Source organism: Gopherus flavomarginatus, chromosome 6 (assembly GCF_025201925.1).
Source record: "Gopherus flavomarginatus isolate rGopFla2 chromosome 6, rGopFla2.mat.asm, whole genome shotgun sequence".
Classification (NCBI taxonomy): Eukaryota; Metazoa; Chordata; order Testudines; family Testudinidae; genus Gopherus; species Gopherus flavomarginatus.
This window is the reverse complement of record NC_066622.1, coordinates 35,943,049-35,968,115: the sequence shown is the minus strand read 5'-3', so window position 1 is coordinate 35,968,115 and position 25,067 is coordinate 35,943,049. Positions and strand designations below refer to the sequence as shown.

The 25,067-nt window shown below is 40.4% G+C and overlaps 1 protein-coding gene across 4 annotated transcripts in view; it reads left to right on the top strand.

The window, feature by feature from the left end:
- The window catches only part of FBLN2 (fibulin 2), a 192,338-nt gene that overhangs the window by 47,475 nt on the left and 119,796 nt on the right, over positions 1 to 25,067 (top strand). For 3 of the 4 annotated variants that reach the window (XM_050957737.1, XM_050957739.1, XM_050957738.1), the window contains exon 2: positions 1,127 to 2,590. In XM_050957737.1, the coding sequence (XP_050813694.1) occupies positions 1,204 to 2,590 (1,387 nt within the window). In that variant the 5' untranslated portion in view covers positions 1,127 to 1,203. Of the gene's footprint in view, positions 1 to 1,126; positions 2,591 to 25,067 lie in introns of those variants that run through there. The other variant, XM_050957740.1, reaches the window with a different exon arrangement.

Genomic DNA, 25,067 nt, shown 5'->3' with positions numbered 1-25,067 from the left:
AAACTAAAGTCAGATTTATTCTGCATTATGTTACTTTCCATGTTAACCATAAATAATTTGTTTGTATGGTTTGTGATTTGTCAGCAGTTGATTTGCTTTGACTTTTAAATTAATCATTCTGCAGCACACTGTCAAAATTATTAAAAATTTCCAATGTGATATGTTTGTTTTACTAATCATTAATGGGTATTAATATCTTAGATTCAAATGCTTTACATACTGATTACTCTAGAATGTTTGGTTTTAAAGTCACAAGAGTCCAGATCCTCAAAGGTATTTAGGTACCTATTGCTCATTGGTTTCAAACCATTGGGGAGCTGAGCCAAAACCACTTGGGCGCTGTCACAAATAAACTACATTGCTACACATTGTAGCAGATCCTCAGCTGGTGTAAATTGGCACAGCTTCACTGAATTCAGTGGTGGATGGTTATTTACACTAGCAGAGGATCTGGCCCCTAAAATGATAGGTACAACAGGGGTTCACATATGCACAATTGATAATGTGATGTTTACACATAACTGCAGTGACATGTAATGCAAGTTTTATGTCTTGAATTTTATAAGCATTCCAGAGACAAAAGTATCGTTGTCAGCAAAATGTCACTGTATTTAGTTAATGGAGAAAAACCCTCACATTAAGGGTTTACATACACAGGGACAAATCCAAAAGTCCTTAATCAGGCAAAGTTTTGCCTGAGTTACATCTCCAGGATTTGATCCTTTGTAATTAAAACATAAAGATTCTATATCTGAAACTGACGTCTGCAAAGGAAGAGCTGTGAATTTGCTTATTATCTGCCCAAAGTATTTTACCTTTGTTTAGCCAGAAGAAATAACTTAACAAAGCCCACTGAAGTATAAAGGGCTATTTTTTTTTAATGTTACTCTGTTTTTTATGAATAGATACCAAAGGGGGGAAAAGCAATCTTGGATTTTTCTTGAGAGAGAGAAGGAAAAACATGCAACTTGAAGCCTAGTGCCTGAAATGCTTGGAAGACATTATGATTAATTTTATACTTGGGTTTCCAGATGTTGGATTGTATCCCAACTTTTAAGGATTTCTAATGTTTAACAGGATATGTGCTGAGTACAGCATTTAACAGAGTTTTCTTTCATAAACCTAGGATCTAGGAGAAAAGGAGAATTCAGGAAAATATTGCAGACTGAGAGCTGAACCTACAGTTCTTCCAGAAAAAATAGGATGAGCAAAACTGGATTGGTGCCTTATTTGTTTAGAAAGGCTATGGATAGAGACACAGTCCCTCATTTGAGCTGTTTGTGCACTGTCCTTTTGGTGCTCATTTGGAGTGGCATCTCATATGCTCAGAAGGATTGTACAGGAGTGGAGTGCCAGCAACTGGAGAACTGTATTGAAGAGGTGCTTGAGCCTGGTGAATGCTGTGCCTCTTGCTTGCAACATGGTTGTACTTGTGAAGGCTACCAGTACTATGACTGTGTCAATGTGGGATTTATGAATGGCAAAGTACCTGAAGGGCAATCTTATTTTGTGGACTTTGGAAGCACTGAATGCTCGTGTCCCAAGGGAGGGGGCAAGATCAGCTGCCAGTTTATGCTTTGCCCTGAGTTGCCCCCAAACTGTATTGATGCTGTACTACCAGCTGATGGCTGCTCTCAGTGTGGAAGAATAGGCTGCCTCCATGAAGGTCAGAAGTATGTAGCAGGCCATACGTTCCATATTCCTCCATGCAAGGTTTGCCATTGCCCAAATTCTGGAGGTGAACTCATGTGCTACCAGCTCCCAGACTGTGGTGCATCCACATTAAATCCTCAGAGCCCAACGGATACCGAAGAGAACGAACCGGAGAGGCACTATGATGATCCATACAGCTATGACCAAGAGGCACCAGAAGGAGACGCCACTCAGGTGGAACCTCCGACAAAACACAGAAACTCTGCAGCCCATACAGAAGAAGACAGCATTGGCCAAGAACAGAGTGAGGATTATGAGTACCGCACAATCAGCGTTACTTCCCCACCATTGACTCAACCTGTTACACGTGCTGAAGAAGCTGCTGTAGGAGTCAACACTCACACTCCTATTCCCCGCCCTGAACTTAACAGTGCAACGGAACAAGAAGAAGAAAAGAGAGACCCAAGCACTACAATGGCACCCACAGTGCAGGTTCTGAGTGAAAAAGTAACTGTGACTAGCAGTGCTCCTGAGGAGCAAACAACTGCTACGATGGAGATGCCCACACAAGCGGTAGAATCAGAGAGAAAATCAAAGGGGAAACAAGGGGAGAGAGGGAGACATGACCAAGAAGGATATGCTCGCCCTAAACCAAGAAAACACATGAGAAAAGATTATAAAGAGCAGGGGGGCGGTATATCTCCAGCTCTGAAAGAGAAAAATGTAACTGTGTCACATGGTCACAGACCTTCCCATGAAAAGCATGGAGGAAATACTTTCCCCAAGGTCAAATTTAGTCCCACAACATCCCCTCCCATTGCTCTGAAAGAAGACCGTAGTCAGGCATCCCAAAAGCAGTCCCAGACGCTTTATCGTTACCAACCTGAAGAAGACGGAGACCCCAATTCTATTCATGCTGCTTCCCGGTTACCAGAAGGTAAGGCCTCTATCTTTTTTTTTTTTTTTTTTTTTTTTTTAAACAGCATAGATGTTTTGTTGAGAATAGTGAGTCATCATATAAAAATGGCCCAGAAACATTGTTTTCTCCTTCTCACTAACACATACGTGCATGAAATCAAATAAATCTCCAGTCTTCTTTTGTCTTTCTAAGAGAAGCAGGGATTGTTACCTGTTTAATTTGGCAGAATAGGTAGACTTCTACTGTTGTTTGCCTTACTTTAATTCCAGAAACCGGACAATGTTTTTTCTGGTGTTTCAACTGCATTTCAGATTAGGAATCGTTCATATACAACCCTTTCCCTTACCCTACTCATTACTGATGTTGAAATGACTTACTATGAAGAGAAGGAATCAGACATAGCTGGCTATTTGCCTGATTTGATTATCCACCTAAACAAAATCTTAGCTTTGACCATATTGATAAAAATCAATTGTTCTAGTATTCCTTCAAGATAAAGCAGGTATTAATACAAAGAAGTATTTACAGGAGTTGCTGCATGTGATGCTAATTTTTTTAAATGTTGTCTAAACCTATTAATGCAAGAACTTCATAAATACGCCAGAATATATTGCCATGGAAGGAAGTAGTAGGAAGCAAAAGAAATACTGCATCTTTCTTGTCGTTTTTGGGCTAGAAGTTTTATGATGGTTTTTGATCAGGGCTGGCAAGAGCATGTATTTCCTCTTTGCCTCTGGGTTCCTTTTGACATCTGTAGTAAACGTTGATTATTAGCTTTATGCAGTGCTCATTACAGTAATGAATGCGGACTCCACTGCTGCAAATCAGTATGAATGCAGCTCACATTTCTGATTCATTTTTCATCAAATCAAACGTAACATTTTTTTTCATGATGTGGCACCAAATATTCTCATAATGGTTTTTAATGTTCTATTTCTTTGTTTCTTGTAAAATATCTGTAGTACAGGTAGAGAATGCTAATTAATCTGGGCCATAGTTTTCATAGAATCATAAGGTTGGAAGGGACTTCAGGAGATCATCTAGTCCAACTGCCTGCTCAAAGCAGGACCAATCCCCAGACAGATTTTTGCCCTAGATCCCTAAATGGCCCCCTCAAAGATTGAACTCACAACCCTGGGTTTAGCAGGCCAATGCTCAAACCACTGAGCTATCCCTCCCCCCTCTTCTTCATGTCATCCAGGTAACATGCTGAACCACCTCTTCCCACTCCGATAAGAGGGGAACTGAGATCAGATCTAGATCCTGGGTTGAAACGGACATTATGGCACCTGTCCAAAATAAACTATATACACGATATGTGAATGGGCACAGTAGCCTCTCCCTTTCCTGCCAATCTGAGAACCCAAGTACTTGCATTTTTCCTTTGTTTTTATTGCAAATGCTGATTTAATTGACTTAATCAGAGTGGGACCTTGTGTTTTCAAACTTAGAATAATATCCTGAACAGCAGTAGGCCAAAGGTCTTGTTCTGTGTAAAAATCTATACATTGGCACCATAGATAAACACTTAAAGTGGCTAAGTAAACAGAACACCTACAGAAGTGAATGCTTAGTACATAGCAGCAGAGTTGTATGCAATTTTTTAAAGGCACATCGTTAACTTCTGACTTTAAAAAGTGATTTTGAAAGTCATTTCAGGTGCTGGGCCCACCTCCCAGTGCTCTGGATTTACAATCTCATTGTCTTTTTATTTTCTTTTCAAAATTTTTCTGAAAGATCAGAACCCACATGGGAATCTATCTGTGACCCTCTGGGGGAAGCTTGAAACTGCCTGTACAGGACGTACTGGCCACTGTGCAAATTAAAGATTGGGAAAGTAGAGCACAAAGTGGAGAAAGAAAAAGCATTCATTATTTGTTAGTTCGGGATGAACTGTATAAGTCACTCCCAGCCAATGTAGCCATCCAAAAATTCATGCCAGTAAAACTGACACACCACCCTACACTATCATGTATTCTTTTGATAATGTTCATCAGTATAATACATTTTTTTCCTTGTTCCTCTCAGTCTTCTTGCCAACACATCTCAGATGTTATGGGTCTGAATCTCTAATATTTTTCCACTGTGTGTAGCCAGGTACATCTGTGTAAAGTGGAGTAACATACTATCTGATCTCAATGGTAGCCTCTTTGAAGAGGTGTAAATGATCATACAAGGTGCAAGGCCATAAGAAATCAGACCCTACTGTTAAAAGATTTCTGATAATAAACAAGGGGCATAAACCCAACACCCTTTCTGTGCACAGCTACAGGATCTAGGTTTAAAACCCAGCCGCTCCATTTCTTCCATCTCACTCAAAGGAGTTGTAATGGATTGATGACTTTAGTATTAGGGTTATGCTTTATCCTTAGATCTGAATACAAATGCTCCATTTTTATGGTCCTGACTGAACATTGGAGCTATTTGGCATTTTGTCCCTGCTACAAATCCTTTCTGAAGAAAACCTGAATGTGAATCCTAGTAATAAAACTTCATCTATTATCAAAGTTACTTGTAGCCTAAGGCCAATTGTTCTTGCAGGCTCAAACTAAAACTTCAGCAGGAAGCCTTGCTCCCCCACAAAGTGATGTTTCACCAACCCCAGGCTCTGCCTTCAATCTTTCAAAGTCATCTGGAGAACCAAGAGTCTTACAAATTTAGGTTTGAACCTCCCCACAGCCTTCCATAAAGAGTCTTGTGGCCTCTCCCACCAGAACATCATTATCTTTTCATCCTTGTTGCTGTCTTGAGAGAAGTCTCAATGCGCACATGCACACACACATGTACATATGTATGTTCTGGTACTATAGCTGTATGGTTGTCAGCTGCCTGTGGAGGGTTTGACCATAACTCTCAGGAGGCCAATATGGCTGACTGCTTCCTCAGGTGATTTTATTTAAACACATGTTTCAATAGAATTGGCTGAATTTGAAGCCTTAATGTGGCTGATGGGGGAAACAGTTAATTTGCATGACATGGACGATATGAATATTATATCAACAGAGAATTTTCTAACCAAAGTAAGGAACATCCTAGCAGGCCCTGAATATTCCGTTCAGTGGGGAGGTGGATGGATACATTCAGGTGACACTTGGCCCTTAAATAAATTAGTATTCCTCTCAAGATTTTGAAGTAGAAATACGAAAACCGGGAGTCTTTGTTCACAACCCTTTTTGTTCAGATATAAATGATGCACTTCCATTGAGGTCAGCAAGGCTGAATTTGGCTCATGGAGTTGAAGCAGTTGCACAGACCTCATGTTTGTGTCAATAACCTAAAAGAATTTTCTCAAGACCAGTGTTAGGCAAGGCACAGAAGGCCAGCTGTTTCATGTTTCCCATGATACTAGGTGATAGGAACATATTTCTACAGACCTATTATAAAGCTGACACTATCCACAACTGAGAATGTCATTCGTCATGGTTAGGACCAATGTTACTGCCTGGGAACTGGGTTTTTTGTGTGGGTTTCTTTTGTTTCTGTTTTTTGTTTTAATTAGGATAGGTTGTGACTCATGAGTATAGCAGTGCGTATTGAGTAATAAAATACATATGTCCTATATTTTTGGTGACTCTTGAGCTAGACTGGCAAAGAACTTAGGCAGAGCTTGAAAGAAAATCGAATTTTGCATGTTTGTATAGAATGGAAACTTGAATTTGTTAGGTAGACTTGTAAATCAGTATAATCTGCCAGATTGTCAGCTAATCTTTGCCTTTTCCCAGAAATCAAAATAAGTTATACTGACTGCACCTATCAGATAATCTTGTTTTGAAGGGTCAGTTTAAAAACTGGGAGACAGATTAGCTGATTCCAAATTAGCTGCCACTGAAATCCAGTGAATAAAGCAGTGCTGCAAATACACTCACTTTTGCAGAAATTCTGATCCCCACATGGATTTTTATGGAACCTGAGCCCTGTATTGATTTCTCAGGAATTTCTAAGCCTCCCATAGATTGGGCCAGATTCTCAGCTGGTGTAAATTGGTCTAGTTCTACTGAGGTGAGAATGTGGCCCATAGACTCTTGTGGAGTTTAGAAATTACTAGATTTATTGAAAGCAGAATGAGGACTGTCCTTCCATATCTCTTCCAGCACACATGCAAACGTTTCACCAACACCACATCACAACTCTCTTCAGATATAATCCCTCCCCTGCACCACCTACAGAAAGCTATACTTCCTCCTGGGCATTTCTACACCACATAGGGACTCTTCTGGAACATCTAACGCCCCAATGGGGACTCCTTTGAAATCCTTAGAATCAGCTTAGTTAAAGAACTTTTTAAGGAGGCTTTGTGTTCGTAGACCTAGTGGAGTTGAATCTGCTGGGCTGAAAGATTTTAAGATGGCTGTCTGCTTTATCTAGTACTGAAGAAATTTTGGGGAAGGAGATTGAGATTATGCTAATTAACACAGCTGAGTTTACCCACTTTTCATTTGGGAATTAGGTTAATTTATCCACTTCTTTTAACCACTGGTGGAGAATAAATGGTTTCGTATGGCAGGAATGCCAATACTTTCCCTTGACAATGCCATGGAAACTAAGGAAGTTCCCAGATGATAAACTTGAAGGTCAAGTTAAATTTTTAAAATTTGTATTAACCACTTAGAGAATTTTTTAAAAGAAGCAATAGACCTAGAAAACTTAAAAAATGTATAGAATTTTTAACAAAAATTAAAAATATGGAAATATTGTTCAGGAAACACCAGATAAATTTAACCTTAGTCTGCCACCTACATAATGTAGAGTCATGTCTAGAACAAGTATTACAGCTAGCTGGCATCTTAAATGCCACATTTCTTAGTGTCTGGGAACATCTCAATTCTCTATATTGTTTGCCTATGTATTTAAAGAAGTTGTGAACATTGTTTCCAAAATCCCAATCATTTTACATAGCAAGCTACATACACATAGTTCAAGATCTCCACCCATCACAGGGAGCCCAGATAAACCAAATAACAAAATACTGCAGTGACTTATAAATACTCATTGTCTAACATGGGCGGGGGGAAATCTTAAATTAGGAATGTGGGATGGAGACTGGATAGCAGAGGCCTGAATCACCAATATTCTGAATATTTATTTACTCTGACACAAAGTTAGTGTAAAATCCTATCATTCTGATTTGGTAGTATTTTATATCCACCTTGCACTGTGTAAATGATTACACAAGGTGAAGGTTAACAATGAATTGTGCCTTGTATTAAGACTGTGGGATAGAAGCTAGTCGGACTTGGGTGTATATATGAATGTGTAGTATGCGTTTTTTTTCGAGTTTGTTCTTAACCAAAATTTCCCATCTTCACAATCTGCATGTTGTCTGGTTTCTACTTCAGTGTGTTCAAAGGTGTTTTTCTCTTAAAGTTATTAATATGTGACCGTAATGTCAACTGATTTACTTTTTTTCTCAGAATATTTATTTACTTACATCCCTGAGCCAGTGAAGGATACATTAAAAATAATTCTCATGCTTACAAGCAGGGCTTTGGAGCTGTGCTCTGGCTCTGCTCCAGCTCCAGGCAAAAACCTGCAGATCCACTGCTCCAGAGCTGCTCCTCGCTCCAGCTCCAGGCTCTGCTCCCAAGTCCTGATACAAATATATTCTTGGGGCTTTTTCCAAGAGCCCAGAAATTTAAAGGCGGCTTCACAGAAACAAATGTTTCTATCAATTGCAGGACAGTGTGTGGAGATGATGAAAATAAGCCTTAAGAAGTTGAAAGCATTTGGTCATCTTTCTGTTCTTCTTATTAACTGCCTCCAAATAACAGAATTCAGTGATGACTGATTTCCTGATGCCTTTGGTTAAAATTTTGGCTTCACTACTTACATTTTTTAGGTCTCAGTTTGGTTTTATATGTAGTTTACTTTTCATATCCTGAATCACTGCAGCCTCAAATGTAATCTCAGTAAGTACTATTGGTGAAAATAATGTGGCCTATTTTGTAATTTGCTGGTCAGAAACACTCTGTTTTTGGTTTGATTCTTGTTCTTTTTTCACGCTTCAGTTGTTCATCTTTCTTTTAGTCTGAAATTTTGGTTTTAGAACACAGTGTCCCTTCTCCATGATGAAGAGTATTTGGCCACAAGGTGGAAGTGCGTGGTCCTAGCTCTCTGTAGTTTCATAGTTGAGCCATTTTGTATCCTATTTCAAAAGCATTCATGTCCTAATTGTCTGTGGTAAGACCACAATGATATCGACTGGCCTAAAGTACTAACTGTAGCATGCAGACAAACCAACTGCAAACAGATAATAATATAAGATATAACATTGCATTACATCTGTGATTTGTTAGCTGGCATTTTTTAGGAGATGATTTACTGCATGTAATTGATGGGATTTTTATCCATGTGGTTGTCATTTAACTTTGTATGCTAATTTATTGGTATACTGGTTCCATGATACTGTGAGATTTTGGTTAGTAAACTAAAGATCATTGTAAAGAACAAAGAGGTTTATTGACTACCATACAGCATTAGAGAGAGAAGGTGGGTGAGGTAATAACTTTTATTGGACCAACTTCTGTTGGTCAGAGAGACAAGCTTTTGAGCTTACACAGAGCTCTTCTTCTGTAGAAGCTCAAAAGTTTGTTTCTCTCACCAAACAGAGGTTGGTATAATAAAAGAGATTATCTCCCCCACCTTGTCTCTCTAATATCCTGGGACCAGCACGACTAGAACAACACTGCATACATACAGCATTGCCAGCTATCCACCAGGAAATGTATCAGAACTCTCAAAATATCCTGACACGGTATAATGCATCTGTGGACTCATTCATAGAGAACCACGTGGTATTAGTGTAGACCCCAGGACCTTTGGTTCCATAAACACAGGTCTGGAATGCTTCAGCTAAATAAGGTCTTTTGGCTGTTGTAAGTCATAGGGTTTTTAATCCTTTGAAAGTCTTTTTGCTCACTAGAGGGCAGTAGTAGACATACACGTGTATTATAGAGGGATATCATCTGTTTTTGTGAGTGTGAAACCAAAATCCTAGTCAGCAGATAATTTCAGGGTATTACACTAGCCTCAACCACTGGAGAAGAAATGTGCTTTAGGACTCTGGTAGTCGGGGCCCTATTTCTAGCTCAGTCATTAACTTACTAAGTGATCTTGGGCATTTCTCTGTACCTCAGTTTTCCCATTTGCAAAGCAATCAGAATGATACCGACTTTGGAGTGGTGCAAATACTTTGATAGTCTGAGGTGAAAAACTTTGTGAAAGTGCAAAATATTATTACTATTCGCCCACCTTCAAAGAATCTGTTAACATTTTGCTTTCTGTCGCATTGTTTCTTTAAATTCTTGTCTATGCTGCTGCCACTTCTCTCCTGGATTTTTTTTTGACTCATCTCTGCGTAGGTTGTCTCCTTAGTTTATATTCATGATCCATTCTTTCTTCAGCAGTATGTTAGACCTTCTGCAGTTCCCATATCAAATGCTAATTAGTGCATTCCAGAAGGATTTCTTGGGAACATTGAGTGTAAAATACAAGTAACTACTCAGCTCAGAAAGTATAAATTAATTACTCAAGCACTTTTACAACTAGTGGGGAGGAGGAAAACAGATTTTCTTTGGACTGTATCCTGCACAAAACATTTAACACTGATCTAGTGCTGTAAGTTACTGTGATGGTAACCTTCTCCCCTCTCCCTTCCTCACCCCCCAAAAAGTGTTAATGGTCTCTTGTTACATTTTCTGTTTCCTCTTCCTCCAAAAGCTATGTACGCAGGAGGGAGGGATAAAACATCTTAAAAGTTATTGCTGTCAAGTTTTATTAATATTTTTCCAGTCATTTCCATTTTTCTACTTTTTCTGCCAGTAGAGTGCTGGTTTTTGAATAAATGTAGCTCAGGTAGCAAACACCCTTATTGTGAATGTTTTACAGTATTTTTGTTTTGTTTTGTTCTGACAGTCCGCATAGCAACTTTTGCATTCAGTTGGAACCAGCAGATTTCAGACCATGTGCATGTATCCATTTTAACCTCTCTTTCCCCCATCCCCCTTCCCCATTATGGATGAATTTATTGTCATTCCTAAAAATTTAATGATAGTTCAAACATAAGAATGACCATTCTGGGTCAGACCAATAGTCCATCTAGCCCAGTCTCCTGTCTTCCAACAGTGGCCAATGCAGTGTGATTTAGACAGAATGAACAGAACAGGTAATCATCAAGTGATCCATCTCCTGGTGCCCATTCCCAGCTTCTGGCAAACAGAGGCTAAGAACACAAATAGTTTATGTCCATCTGTAGAAAACTGCACAGGGTAAATATTTGTAAGGCAAGATCTTGGGATGAAAACTGCATACATTGTATACAAAATTTGGCCAGTTATGAAATACTAGCAAGCGTCTTCAGAATAATACCAGGATAGAAAAGGTGCAATAGAGGGGCTGATGGAGAAGGTGTTAAAAATCAGGAAGAAAGATGGATTTGGCCTTTATAGCTAGAGCCCTGCCAATCTGTGGCTATCCGTAGATCATTTTTGCGGATCGGGGATTGAATGCAGATACAAATTTTGTATCCGCGCAGGGCTCTATTCATAGCTAAAGAGGGGTGGGTCGAGGGAGGAGTAGTAGATTATATAAAATAAAGTCTGCAACAAAACCTTCATGAAAGTTTTATAAACATACAAACCTAACATTTCTGGTGCTAATCTATAGAACCAGCAGTTAATAAGATTGAGCAGAGGTGAGTGAATACTACAAAATGGGTTTGCAAATATGAAATCTAATATTGTAACCAATTTGCTTCACTGAATACCAGATCATACTTAAGGAATGAAACTTTAGCATTTACATTAACTATTTTGGGCCTAATTCTGCAATCTTTGCTCACTAAAAATTCTCAGTGATTAGAGGAGTACTCCAAGGTTGAGCCCTTAATTATGAAAACTAAGGAACACAACTTATCATAAAAATAAGCAAAATCTGCAGGTCAGATCTTCAACTGGCATAGATCAATATAACCCCATGAGGCTGTGATTTTAAACAGTTATTTCTCAGACTAGTTAGGATTTTGAGATGAGTTGCCAGGTAAGGTCATTGAAGAAAATATCAATGTGTTTAAGAGACAGGTTGACATATTTATAGAGAGGAAATTAGATTGAGCTACTATAAAATTAGAGGAGGACCTCAAGGAGGGCAGGCACATTGGTCTAAGTGGTGTTCAAAAATTTATGTTGATGATTTAATAGAGAACTGGATGCAGTTAGTTAGCAGGGAAAAAGGAGAAAAGGAAACATATTTTCAAATGCAAAAACGCCATATACTGTAACTATTGGCTGTTCCTATGGTTTCAGTTAGTGCATAATTCTATTTTTCCTGTACCTCCATAGACTCTTGCGTTAGTTTTCCTACTGCAGATACCCCAATGTAGAGGAGTGCCCAGGGAGTATAGCAACTTTTACACAAGCCGTCTCCACAGCACTGGAGTTGAGGAGGAACAGATAATTTTAATTTCTTTTTATTACATGTTCTTGTGTCTTGTGACCCATGAGATGAACCAGTCTTTCCAAGTCCATCTGTCTGTAACCCTTCTGCCGCTCTGAGTTGGCAGCAACAAGGGCCAGTATCCAGAGGTTCCGTTTCAATAATGCAGTACTTCCCCTCTTGCAAGCACAGAGTCTGAGTGTAGCAAAATCCTTTTAATAAAGGAGGGAAACAATGTGACATTACGTTGGGGAAACACCACAAACAGGATTCATAACACAAACCTTGAGCAAAAGACCCACCTCCAAGTAAGTTTGGCAATGTCCTTTTCCCCTCAGAGTCTTAACTCCAAATCACCCCAAAGTCCAACAACCCCAAAGTCTCTGTCCCTGGTCAGTGCCATCCCAGAGTTCAAAAGTTCATCTGCAGAGTTTTACCCCCCCCAACCTGGGTGGAATTGGGGGGGGGGCACACAGGGTGTTAAGGGGCACCTTCCGTGGGCGAGGCCGACTGCCCCGTCTCTCCGTGGAGGTCTGCTGCAGTCTTCATCACGAATGGTTCTGCTCCACCAGCCGCTCTGCTCTGCTCCACTCCGCTCCTCCAGCTGTCCCCGCAAACTGTTCCGCTCTGCTCCACTTGCTGTTCCGTGGGCCACTCCAACCGTCCCACAAGCTGCTCCTCTTCACCAGCCATCCCATGAACCATTCCAGCTGTCCCCACAAACTGCTCAGCTTCACTCCACTGCGCTCACTGCTCCAACCGTCCTGCAAACTGCTCTGCCATCTGCTGAGCTATAGATCTTCAGGCTCCCCCACTAGTTAACACAGCACTCAGTGATCTCAGCTCAGTAGTTTTAACTCTTTTATTGGTTTCAGCTCTTAGTGATTTCAGCTTGTAGCAGGGGAGCCCCAGTGCTGGTGCACCATTGGCCCAAAGTGAATTCAGCTCAGCAGTCTCTAGCTAGATTCCTAATGGAATCAAAATTAGCTCTGCTATTCAACAGTGGAGAGAGAAAAGGGAGTGCAATTGGTGTGCTAGGCCCTCAAAGGGGCCCCATCCCAGCAGGTGTACACATCTATCCCCAACCTCTCTCAATTCACTGGGTTTTGGAATCCATGTCCCTTGTCTAGCAAGTGCTACTTAGTTGATGGTGAGACCCTCTGTCATAAAACAGTCTCATAGTCCTTCATTCACATAATCAGGGTAACAACACTTTATTCCTCCTACCACAATAACCAAGAAATTGGGGATCTCACAGCTGTCAAAGTGACCATTTTGGGCTGCCGTGGGCTCATACTAGGCAGAGTGGGTGTGCCTATGCAAACAAGATCAGCCCCCTAAGTTCTTTTCCACACTCATCATAATTCACCACCTGATGTCAGGGTAGAACTCATCCTGACTCTGCTTACATGTTTAATGCCATGTTTCTTGCTCTGTTATATTCTGTTTCAATGACAGAAACATCTTTCTCAATCATATTTTTTAAATACGTCCTCTGTTGTCCTCCCCTTTTCCCTCTTCCACTGGGTGCTATCTAATCAAGGGCTTGTCTAGGAATACAGGTTTTTGGCATCCGTACAAATCACTCTACTCTCTTGTCTCTACTCTCTGCTGGCCATTCCTTTGTAACAGCAGGGTCGGTTACCAGTGGGTACTGAGTGTTCTTTTCAAGCATCTCTGATGGAATGCATTTAGTTTCCTGTTGTGGGTTTCTAGCATTTGTCACATTTCAGAAGCATATAACAATGGAGGTATCACAATAGCATTGTATAATCATAGAATCATAGGACTTGAAGGGACCTCGAGAGGTTATCTAGTCCAATCCCCTGCACTCATGGCAGGACTCCGTATTATGTAGACCATTCGTGACAGGTGTTTGTCTAACCTGTTCTTAAAAATCTCCAATGATGGAGATTCCACAACCTCCCTATGCAATTTGTTCCACTGTTTAACCACCCTAACAAGAAATTTTTCCTAATATCCAACCTAAACCTCCTTTGCTGCAATTTAAGCGCATTGCCTCTTGTCCTATCCTTAAAGTTTAAAGAGAATAATTATTTTCCCACCTCCTTGTAACAACCTTTCTTGTACTTGAAAAATGCCATCACATCCCCTCTGTCTTCTCTTCTCCAGACTAAACAAGACCATTTTTTAAAATCTTCCCTCAAAGGGCATGTTTTTTCTAGACCTTTAATCATTTTTGTTGCTCTTCTCTGGACTTTCTCCAATTTGTCCACATCTTTCCTCAAATGTGGCGCACGGAACTGGGCACAATACTTCAGTTGAGGCCTAATCAGTGCAGAGTAGAGCAGAAGAATTACGTCTTGTGTCTTGCTTACAATGTTCCTGCTAATACATCCCAGAATGATGTTTGCTTTTTTTGCAACAATGTTACATTCTATGCTCATATTTAGCTTGTGGTCCACTATGACCCCCAGATCCCTTTCTGCAGTACTCCTTCCTAGGCAGTCATTTCCCATTTTGTATGTGTGCAACTGATTGTTCCTTCCTAAATGGAGTACTTTGCATTTGTCCTTATTGAATTTCATCCTATTTTCTTCAGACCATTTCTCCAGTTTGTTCAGATCATTTTGAATTTTAATCCTATCTTCCAAAGTACTTGCAACCTCCAAGCTTGGTATCATCCACAAACTTTATAGGTGTACTCTCTATGCCATTATCTAAATCACTGATGAAGATATTGAACAGAACCGGACCCAGAACCGTTTCCTGTGGGACCGCACTCATTATAGCCTTCCAGTAAGACTGTGAACCACTGATAACTACTCTCTGGGAATGGTTTTCCAACCAGTTTTGCACCCACCTTATAGTAGTTCTGTCTAGGTTGCATTTCCCTAGTTTGTTTATGAGAAGGTCATGCGAGACAGTATCAAAAGCTTTACTAAAGTCAAGATATACCACATCTGTCCTATCCACAAGGCTTGGTACCCTGTAAAAGAAAGCTATCAGGTTAGTTTGACATTATGTGTTCTTGACACATCCAGGCTGACTGTTTCTTATTTGGACAGTCATGAGGAGGAAAAGGAGCCAGAGCTCATTGTGCTCTGGCTACACTCAGTTGGCTGATGGTCATTTAGGGATTATTGCCAGGTGGCACAAATTAGAGCAATTCCAAGGCTGCTGTAGGCTGTGCTGGGGCAGAGAATGAAGAAGCGCAGTGCAACAGAGAATCTGATCCTGCTTCTTTGTAGCTTTGAAGGCAGTAAGACCTAGAATGCAAGTGTCCTGATCATTTCTCCTCTTTCCCCTCACTTGCTTTCCCTGCCATAGCTGAAAATTGTCCAAGAATGTGAGTAGGGGCTGATGATCGATAACGCTGCCAGTAGCGTGACCAGACAGCAAGTGTGAAAAATCGGGACAGGGGCTGGGGTAATAGGAGCCTATATAAGAAAAAGAACCAAAAATTGGGATTGTCCCTATAAAATCGGGACATCTGGTCACATTAGCTGCCAATGGCAGGAAAGCAAAAGAAATGGCTAGCCCTGGAACGAAACAGCCCTCTGCACAGTGTGGCGCACATTAATAAACCAGGTATTTTAAAGTTCCTGTGTGTAACGTCGACAGACCCCCGGTTGGCGGGATTGAACCAAGGACTTTTCGAGCTTAGTGCATGAGCCTCTACTGCATGAGCTAAAAGACAGTGGCCTGTTAGCTAAGACTGTAGGGCAGTGTGTCTCTCTCTCTCTCTCTCTCTCTCTCTCTCTCTCTCTCTCTCTCTCTCTCTCTCTCTCTCTCTCTCTCTCTCTCTCTCTCTCTCTCTCTCTCTCTCTCAGAGAGTGGTCTCAGTGCCATCAGATGGGACAGAACACCACACCCAGGAAGTGTGTGGGTTACATATGCACACTAGTATTGAGTTCATGCCTATATATACAGTGGAACTAAAATCTCCATTTCCTAAAGTGAATGTCCTCATTGAGACAGGCACTGTGACAGCACAAAGAATGATAATGGTTCTCTACAGTCAATAGGCTAGATCCTCCACATCCCACACCTGATTCCAGAGGCTGCTGGGAGCTGGGTAAACTCCTAGTGCATATATGAGAAGCTTTAGGGCTGCTTTCAGTTGCAATGGCTTGGAACAAGTCACAAAGGCCCATTATGCTGGCAGAACTCCAGTGCAGTGTGCTCTAGCCATGGTCTTGTCTGGTAAGCAGGGTGACAGGACAAGCTTTATCCCACCTATTGGTTCTTACACAGGGGCAATCTCTAGCTGTCCTGTGAGGGTGGTGCAAAGCAGGCCTGGCTTATGCCAGGATCAGGCCCAACAACACTGAGGCGCGCTCTCAGAATAGTGATTGTTTGTGATAGCTAAAACAGGCAGCACCAAAAGGCATGAAAGATGCTAAGGATGGGATTTTTCAAAAGAGCTCACCACTGGCTTACCACTGCTCACACTGCAGCGAATGGCTAAACTCCCACTGCTTTCAGTGGCTGAGGCTAAGCGCTTTTCACAACCCTGACGTAGAACTTTAACCACCAGGTTCAGAGCAGGCGAAGTCTAATTTAAATTTGGATGGAAACCTTTGCAGAGTATGTAGCCAGCCGCTGCGGACACTGCCATCCATTTAATGTAAGTATGCAGTGTTGTCCGCATCCAAAAGGGCGCAATTCCTGCCAACAAAAAGTGTTGCCGTTATCTTTGGCTGTTTGGATATCTCGCTATGTCATTTGACTGATTGCTTTCCAACTGGCCTTAGTCAAACTTTCCCCTCAGAGTTATCTTCAACATGTATTTTAAAACAACAACATTCAATATATTTGGACACCTTTCTCCATCTTTGAATTCAATTTTTATGAATGCTTTCATCTGTTGCTGGCTCTGTTCCATTCATCCCATGCTGCCCCTTTTTCTCTTTTCCGAACCAGAGTCCCTGGCTCCGTATACAATATTTGAAATGAGTAGGCTGCATCATTCGCAACTTTACCAATATGTGCTTCGCCCACTGTGATGTGCAATACCCTCACCAGGGTTTGCTTACTTTATCAGACACCCTCAGGTTTCTAGAGCAGTAACCTGTATGGAGAACATGCTGGAGGATTTCCTCCTGGAGATAAGGGTGGTCTAGTGGCTAGGGCCCTAGCCAGGGACTCAGGAGACGAAGGTTCAACTTCCTGCTTTGCCACGGACCTCTTGGGTGAGTCACCTAGGGTGTATTTGCAAAGGTAGGTACCTAAAGATGCAGATAGGTGTCTAGTGGGATTTTCAAAAGCATTGAATTTCAGTAGGAGTTAGGCGCATCCCCTGCTTACATGCTTTTGGAAATGCCATTAGGTGCCTATCTGCATCTTCATGCACCTAACCATCTGTGAAAATCTGGCCTTTAGTCTGTCTGTGTCCTCTGTAAAATAGGGATCATAGAACTTCCCTGCCTCACAGGGGTGTTGAGGATAAAAACATTACAGACTGAGGCATTCAGATACCTGGCAATAGGACCCTACAAGTAACTCATGTGTGAATTAGAAGGTGGGACGCACATGCTTGCTTTGTACCTGTTCAGATTCTTTGTAGCCTTGCTTTGGTTAAATGTAGTTTCAAGAGCAACTTTTCTCTTAGCTATCAAGTTGATGTGATGTAGTCTGACTTGTCATCCATTGGATGATGTGTACACATTTGCATAGAGTGTATTGTCCTCATTGCAGTTCAAGGAGCTAATATTATTCATTTGGCTGGAGTTTTGTTATATGGAAACTCACTTCATGGTCTGTGTTGGTATTGCAGGGAATGTCTAAAGAAAAAGGAGATGAGAGACAGAATGGAATATTCGGAAGGAACTGGGAAGTTTTACTTCTGTGATACGTAAAACCTGCATTCTTCAGTACAGATTGTCAATGTCATCTGAAAATGCTGCTGCTGGTTGGAATTCACGCCTGTGCAAAGGACCATCCCATTTTGGTGCATGACAATGCACATAGGTGGCTAGCGGGATTTTCAGAAGTACCTAAACAATTTTAGAGGCCTAACTTCCATCTGTTTAGGCACTTTGTAAATCTCACTAGGAACCTAAATAGCTCTTGAAATCTGGTCCCATGCCCCTATTTTGAGAGCTTAACTAGGCCTTCTGCATGGGAGTGGATTTCATCCATAATGAATATACAGTCTGCAAGAGGCACATTTAGGTTCTAAAGAAAGAAGCATAATTTGAGCTGAAGGTAAAATATGGAAGTAAACTATGAAAATAATGAGATGATGAAATTTTGTTGTAATAGCAAAGTGGCCAATTAAAAAGAAAGTATTGGGCTTGTCATGTTTCTAGTTTCCTCTTACTCTGCCTTTTTCATATCCATCTATAGTGTGTATCTGGGAGAGACTTACCTTGATACATATATTTTAAGAAAATAGTATTTAAATATGATTTTCTGCAGTACAATAGTATTTGATGTGGTGTATTAAAATCAATCTCTGAGAGTTTAAAAATGACCCTAAGAAGAATTCCTTACAAGGAAGAAACTAATGCAGCTAGTATATTGTGATGCAAATTTTGTGCGACAAAAGTTCCTCCTCTAGCTTGGTGGGTCCTGCGCTTATTGGCAGATTTGCTCATCTCAGTGATCTTCCCCACAGTCTGGGTCAACTTCTCCTGTGTCTGATCAGGAGTTGGGAGGTTTGGGGGGAACCCGGGCCCACCCTCTACTCCGAGTTCCAGCCCAGGGCCCTGTTGATTGCAGCTGTCTATAATGCCTTCTGTAACAGCTGCATGACAGCTACAACTCCCTGGGCTACTTCCCCATGGCCTCCTCCAAAAACCTTCTTTATCCTCACCACAGGACCTTCCTCCTGGTGTCTGATAACACTTGTACTTTGTAGTCCTCCAGCAGCACACCCTCTCACTCTCAGCTCCTTGTGCCTCTTGCTCCCAGCTCCTCACATGCACTTCCTCTCCTCAGGTTCCCCTCTCCCTGACTGGAGTGAGCTCTTTTGGCTGCAGGTGTTCTAAACAGCCTGTCTGCCTTAATTGGTTCTAGCAGGTTCCTGATTACTCTAGTGTAGCCCCTGCTCTGGTCACTCAGGGAACAGAAAACTACTCAGCCAGTGACTAGTATATTTGCCCTCTACCAGACTCCTGTACCACACTAGCCTGGGTCTGTCACATCTGTGAGACAATAATTCTTTGAACCGTTTCAGATATGTAGGCCAAGTAAACCTAATATGCTTAATCATGAAAGGCGCTGTAATTCCATTACCCTGGGCCTCTCAGAGAGCAATATATCTTATCTCTTAGGGATTCTTAAGTAACAAGTCAGCAGTAATTGGAATTTTACAAGGGTCCTCAAGTGTGTGCGGGTTTCATGTTTTATTTATTTATGCTACTCTGAAACATGTTTTATTTACTATCCCCAATGTGTCTGTGTTCTCCCAGAGATGACCAGTTGCTTTCCAGAGCCACCCCGAGAAGCCATTGGTGTCGTTCATGGCACTAAGCCAGAGTCCTTAGGGAAAAGACAAAGTAATTATGTTATCATTAGGAACAGCAAACCTCCACTGCACGGTATCCCCTTTCCTGCCTTTGTCTAAAGGTACTGGGAGCCATTGTTATAGGGCATTAATTCTCCCTCTGTGGAATACATACAAGATGTTCATGTTTGATTTACATTATGTATTAAATGGCAATGACTCAAACAAATAAAAAAAAATTGGCTGCACATTTTGCATGAGAGCAAATAAACTTGAAAATAGGGATGCCATAGAATCTCTGGGATTGGGGGTTATTCCCCCTAAACTTTAAATGAAATTCATAGGATGTTACTTTAGAATGTATAAGTGGGACACATTTTGTTCATTTCTTTAGTCCTACAGGAATAATTTCGGTCTTGAATGGCATCTTGAAAATCTTTACAAATTAAGCACTGCTCAAGGGGTAATGAAAGAGGTGCCAGGGCTCAAGCAATTAGGTGCTGAGGCTCAAACAATTGTTTTTTACTTTACAGATGTGGCAAGTCCAGAGATGCTGGGGCTATGAATTGCCAAGCTTAGAGGTGCCATGGCAAGCCCTGAAACAAATTAAGTACTGCCCTTGAGAAAGGAGCCTTTCTGTACTAAGGAAAATATATATGACAATAGTCAAAAAAGCAACCACTTCACATAACAATGCAGAGGGAAGACTCTGTGTTGCGGACCAAAGTGATGATGACTGTAATTATAGGGGTTCAGATTTTTTTATGACCATGGTTTTGAACTTCTGAGTGCTAAAATAAATGTGTAGGGCTCCAATAACAATGGACTTGAAACATATTAATATAAAGAGTTTCATAAGGGGGAAGGTTTTCCATCAATGTGTGTTTTTTGTTTTTTTGAGATATCATGAAAGTTGATGGTGGTGAAAACTGGGGCTGCAGGGTACCAAGCAGATTGAATTTCATTACTTGTGTCTACCTGAGCCATGGTGAGTGAGACGTTTTAGCAAAGAAATGTGTATGTCTTTCTGTTAAAATTATTTGAATTGGGGATGTGAATGTGCCCCAAGGATAACAGGTAAATTAAAGATACCTATAGCCAGCTTAATTTTGTAGGTTGTTTTAAAAACAAAAATTTTCAAGGAGATGAATGTGTGTAGCTTTTTCATTTCAGATTGTTATATATGGTTTCCCCCAGCCCCTATTTCCAGTTTCTCTTTCCTCCACTGCTTATCTTACATTTCAAGAGCATTAGGGGTTGGAGGAACGATTTTCTAAGGTTTTGAGTAGCGCTGGAATGAGCATCCTCTAAAGGTTAAAAACAAACCAATAACAGCAACAGCAACAAAAAACAATGTAGCCTACATATTTCTCAGAATTAACTTTGAAGATGCTAGCTAACTATTCCTATTTTGTCATTCTAGTAACATAGGGCAGAACCTGCCAGTTAGCTCACCTTCCACCTTCTGTTACAGTTTCTATGGCTGGAACAGTGTACCCTCTGCAAGACTCCTGAACGTTAGATTTGAAGTCAGTGACTGTCTGTAGCAAAAAGAAAAGAAAATGCCACTAGTAAGAAGAAGACGGGGGTATATCCAGAGAGGCAGTAAATGGTAACATATTGGTAAATAAGGCCATGATACAGAAATATACTTTTTTGTACAAGTCAGTAAGTGCAAAGAGAAAGGAAACTGATGCAGAGAGAGGTTTTAATATGTGATGGTAGGGAGTCCAAGAATTAAGGATTGATTGGTAACAGATGAAAGGAATTGACATCTTCTAGAAACCTCATGCACATTCTCTTGAAATTTCTCAGACCTCTTTACCCAGTGTGTCAGGACTTAATGCCTCACCAAGACACTTTTGATGTGCATCTGAGTGAGCAACTATCTGCCAAATGAAGGCCAGATTCTGACACCCTTCCTGAGGCTAAGTAACACTTTATTCCACAAAGAGTCCCATCATTTGCCTTATTTGTGCATTAATAAGGTGCTGCTTATGGTGAGTAAGGGTTTTGGAATCTGACCCTAGATGATTCACTGAAGTGTGAATGTATACCACAGAAAGGAAAATGAATGAGTGCTCATTGTCACGGACCGGGTAGGAGCAGCTGGGCCTACTTGTTGGAGCTAGAGTAGTTAGGCCTTGTGGTTGGAGCTGGAGTCAGGGCCCAAGCAGGACTAGGAACAAGGCCAGGAGTTGGACCGAACAAGGCAGGCACCGGAGAGATCACAGCTGTAGGCATGAGTGTTGAGCAGCCTGCTGCTGATGAACTTTAAATGCAGATCTGTAGCCTCCTTGCAGCCAGTTGGTTCAGCTACCGAATCAGGTGATTCTGTTGCAGCCCAGCTGGGCTCCTTAACTGGTCTGAGGGCTGAGCCAGCTAGATGCAGGTTCAGCTGAGGGAACCCAGGCCCATAGTTCCTGACACTTGCAACTTTAACGTCTGGACATGCCTCAGTTCCCTTTTCATCTCACCTCTCACTAGTCCCATGTTAAATGGTTTCCTGTTTATGATATTAAAAATGTACATGCTCATTTGCTTAAACATCTCAAAAGCTGCTCCATACTGCAGTTGCTTGCTGACCACAAGTAAAGGTGCTGAATACCATATACAGGTCAGTCGCATCTTACGTGCATTGAACGTGTGCGATTTCAGCTTTACGCGGTCGGCAAAAACAAAAAAAAAGAAGAGAAAAATAACAATTTTAATACTATACCTGTAGTGCGGGCGATTCCACCTGTCATTCAACTCAATGTAATTGTGACTATATGTGGTTTTCGCGCTAACTGCGGAATGGAGCCCCCGCATAAGATGTGACTCGCCTAGAGTCTTATGTATTTACAGTATTTGTACTGGATTTGTGCAGTCTTACCGAGATGTAGAAAATAATTCCAGCATTGAGATCAGAATATATCATCATCAATATCAAAATCTTAAGTGACGAGTTGGGATTGTATATTTATATTGAACCCATTGAGCATACAGTGCACGTGCACATGAATTCCAGAAAACAATAAAAGCCATGCCCACACTTAACAAGACTTAACAGTGAGATGCAAATACTGAAATGAAAAAAGCTAGTGGCATCCAGATCCCGTCAGAAACAATTTTTTCCCCTGCAATTCTTTTTTATATAAATGAGTTGTTTTGCCTAAAATGTGTTTAAAACTTTTCAGCTTTACATTAAAAAAATTATAAATATTTGGACTTAAATGATCAAAAACCTGGAAATGTTTGTGAAAAAAATCAATTTTGATTTGAAATTTTAATCAAAAATCCATATTCCATGGGGAAAAAATATCCTGCTTGATTGTGATCTATGTATGGAATCTCCTTATGACCTTGAGCAGTCTTTGGAAACAGAGACCACTGTTATATCAATCCATTATTTGATTGGTAACATTGATGCAAGGCTTTCTATCTCCTCCAAACACTTTCAGTAGTAGGTAAATTGGGCAATCTATTTACAGAAGGTATTTCAACCTACCACTAATTTCCAGCTAGGCCTGTTGCTCCACTTCATTTGTTTAGATGCCACAGTGTATTGAAAATATTATTATCAATAGCCCATCTTAAGGCTAAGGATGCCACAGTTCTTCCTTCTTTCCCAGAGTTCTCCCTTGTAATATACATCCATTTTCAACCTCTTGGAATCATGTCTTGCACAACAAAACTATTAGCGCTTTTCAGTTCCTGATTCAGAACTGTAATGCTGTGGATTAATGATTTTGTAAGATGTTTGCTATGAGTTATGTAAGGAACTGTTTTCCATCGGAAATAACTTAAACTCTAGGTAATGCCTGATCTATTGATAATAGTTTGTGCTTTTATTGGTTCTGAATCAAAGCACATAAACATTGGCTTAGTGAAATTTGTGGCAGTTTAAATAGAAAGAGAAGCATGGCAGATGTGGCCTACTGCCGGGTTTTGAACTCATGAGTTACATAAATGAGTAAGTGCCCAGTTATCAGCCTGGATTGACTAAAATCACTGGCAGATTTGAGAAATAACTTCACAACCTTATTGTCTCATTTAAGGGCAATATCATGCAGGTTCATAATCAAGTCATTTATCTTGGGAAATTTTCAGAGTGAAGGAGGTAGAAATCCTAGCATATGGCCAATAAATTGTGTCTAGCAAACTTTGTCACATTTTAAATACCAATCTCAACAGGTTTCTTAATGTTACTTCAGTGTTATATAATATAGAGTTTCCTCTTATCCATTGCAACAAATTAGTTGTGTTACCAACCCTTTTTTGTTTTTCTTCATATGCACATTTTAAACATCAAACTCTTTTATTGATCATCTTTTGGATTAACTTTCTACTTCAGAAGATTTCTTTAGAGCATCAGTATTATCTGGTAGTCTTGGTGTCTGTGTAGAACCAGATGGAACTCTGATACTTGTGAACAGAACTAATTTTTATCCCATTCTCTTCTGTTTAGGAGATTCCTCATGCTTTATAATAGTTGTTTTGAGGCTTCAAAGAAAGAGCTGTAAGAATAAATCACAATGGTGAATGTTCTCTCCGACAGGATTCACTCTTTTCTATTAGGCACATGGCTAATTCTTCAGAGGATCCATATTGACTGTATTAAATTACAGTGCATAAAAAGATACCTCACAAAAATATTGTATTTACAGCAGGGCTGTCATGCAGCAGTGGCCCTTTTAAAACTTGCCAATTGCCTCAAATACTTTCGATATTGCAATATCATTTAGTTAGTGAATTTGGGGATGAACAAAGGAGTACTGTAGATATCGAAGACATTATCTTTGGTTAAAACAGGTTTCTAAGGGTCCTCATTATTATATTTGAATTTTAACATATTTTTCAGACATAAAAATCTCTGCTACACATTTCTTATTTTTCTTCATGCATCTATTTACTTTGTGAATGAATCAGCTGCACAGTATCTCACAGATGCCTCCACTATCCACATTCATCTAAGAAATGCCAACATGAAGAAATGCTATAGTTTTCTTGTGAAAGGGTGTTGCATCTGAGGAATTTGCACCTTACCCTCACCATAAACCCATGGTAATGTGCAAATTCTTGAGACTCACATTACACTGGTCTACAATTTTTGAGAAGTCGTCTGCTTCAGAGATAAAATGTGATATTTATTATGTATTTTGATGTGCTGAATTCAAATATGACAATTAGAACAACTGGCTACTGTTTCTAAGATATTTAAGTTTTTACATTTTATGTCTATGTATATTGTGTAGATAGTAGAGTTTTAATCATAAATTGTAAACCTAGGTCTTTTCATGTGTTTATGGTTGCTTTACATGATAATATTTCACCTGTCCTGTTTATGTAACACTTTAAAAATCAGCAAAAGGGTTATATAAATAAAATTGATTATAAAACAAAAGGCAAAAAACTATTATGTACATAGTTTAGTCCTATTCAGTGTCTACTCGGCGCTTCTTGGCTTGTCTCTTGTATTCTTTAAATGGAGCATCTCTTGTCACCGTCCAGCAATAGTCTGCAAGCATTGATGGGCTCCATTTGCTTTGATAGCCTGCCAGGAGATTCCACTGCTGTAGTCTGGAGCCCAACAGCTCTGCCTTACTCTTGGGTAGTTCCAAATCCTTGACAAGGTCATTCAGTTCACCTTGTGTTATGAGGTGCGGTTCA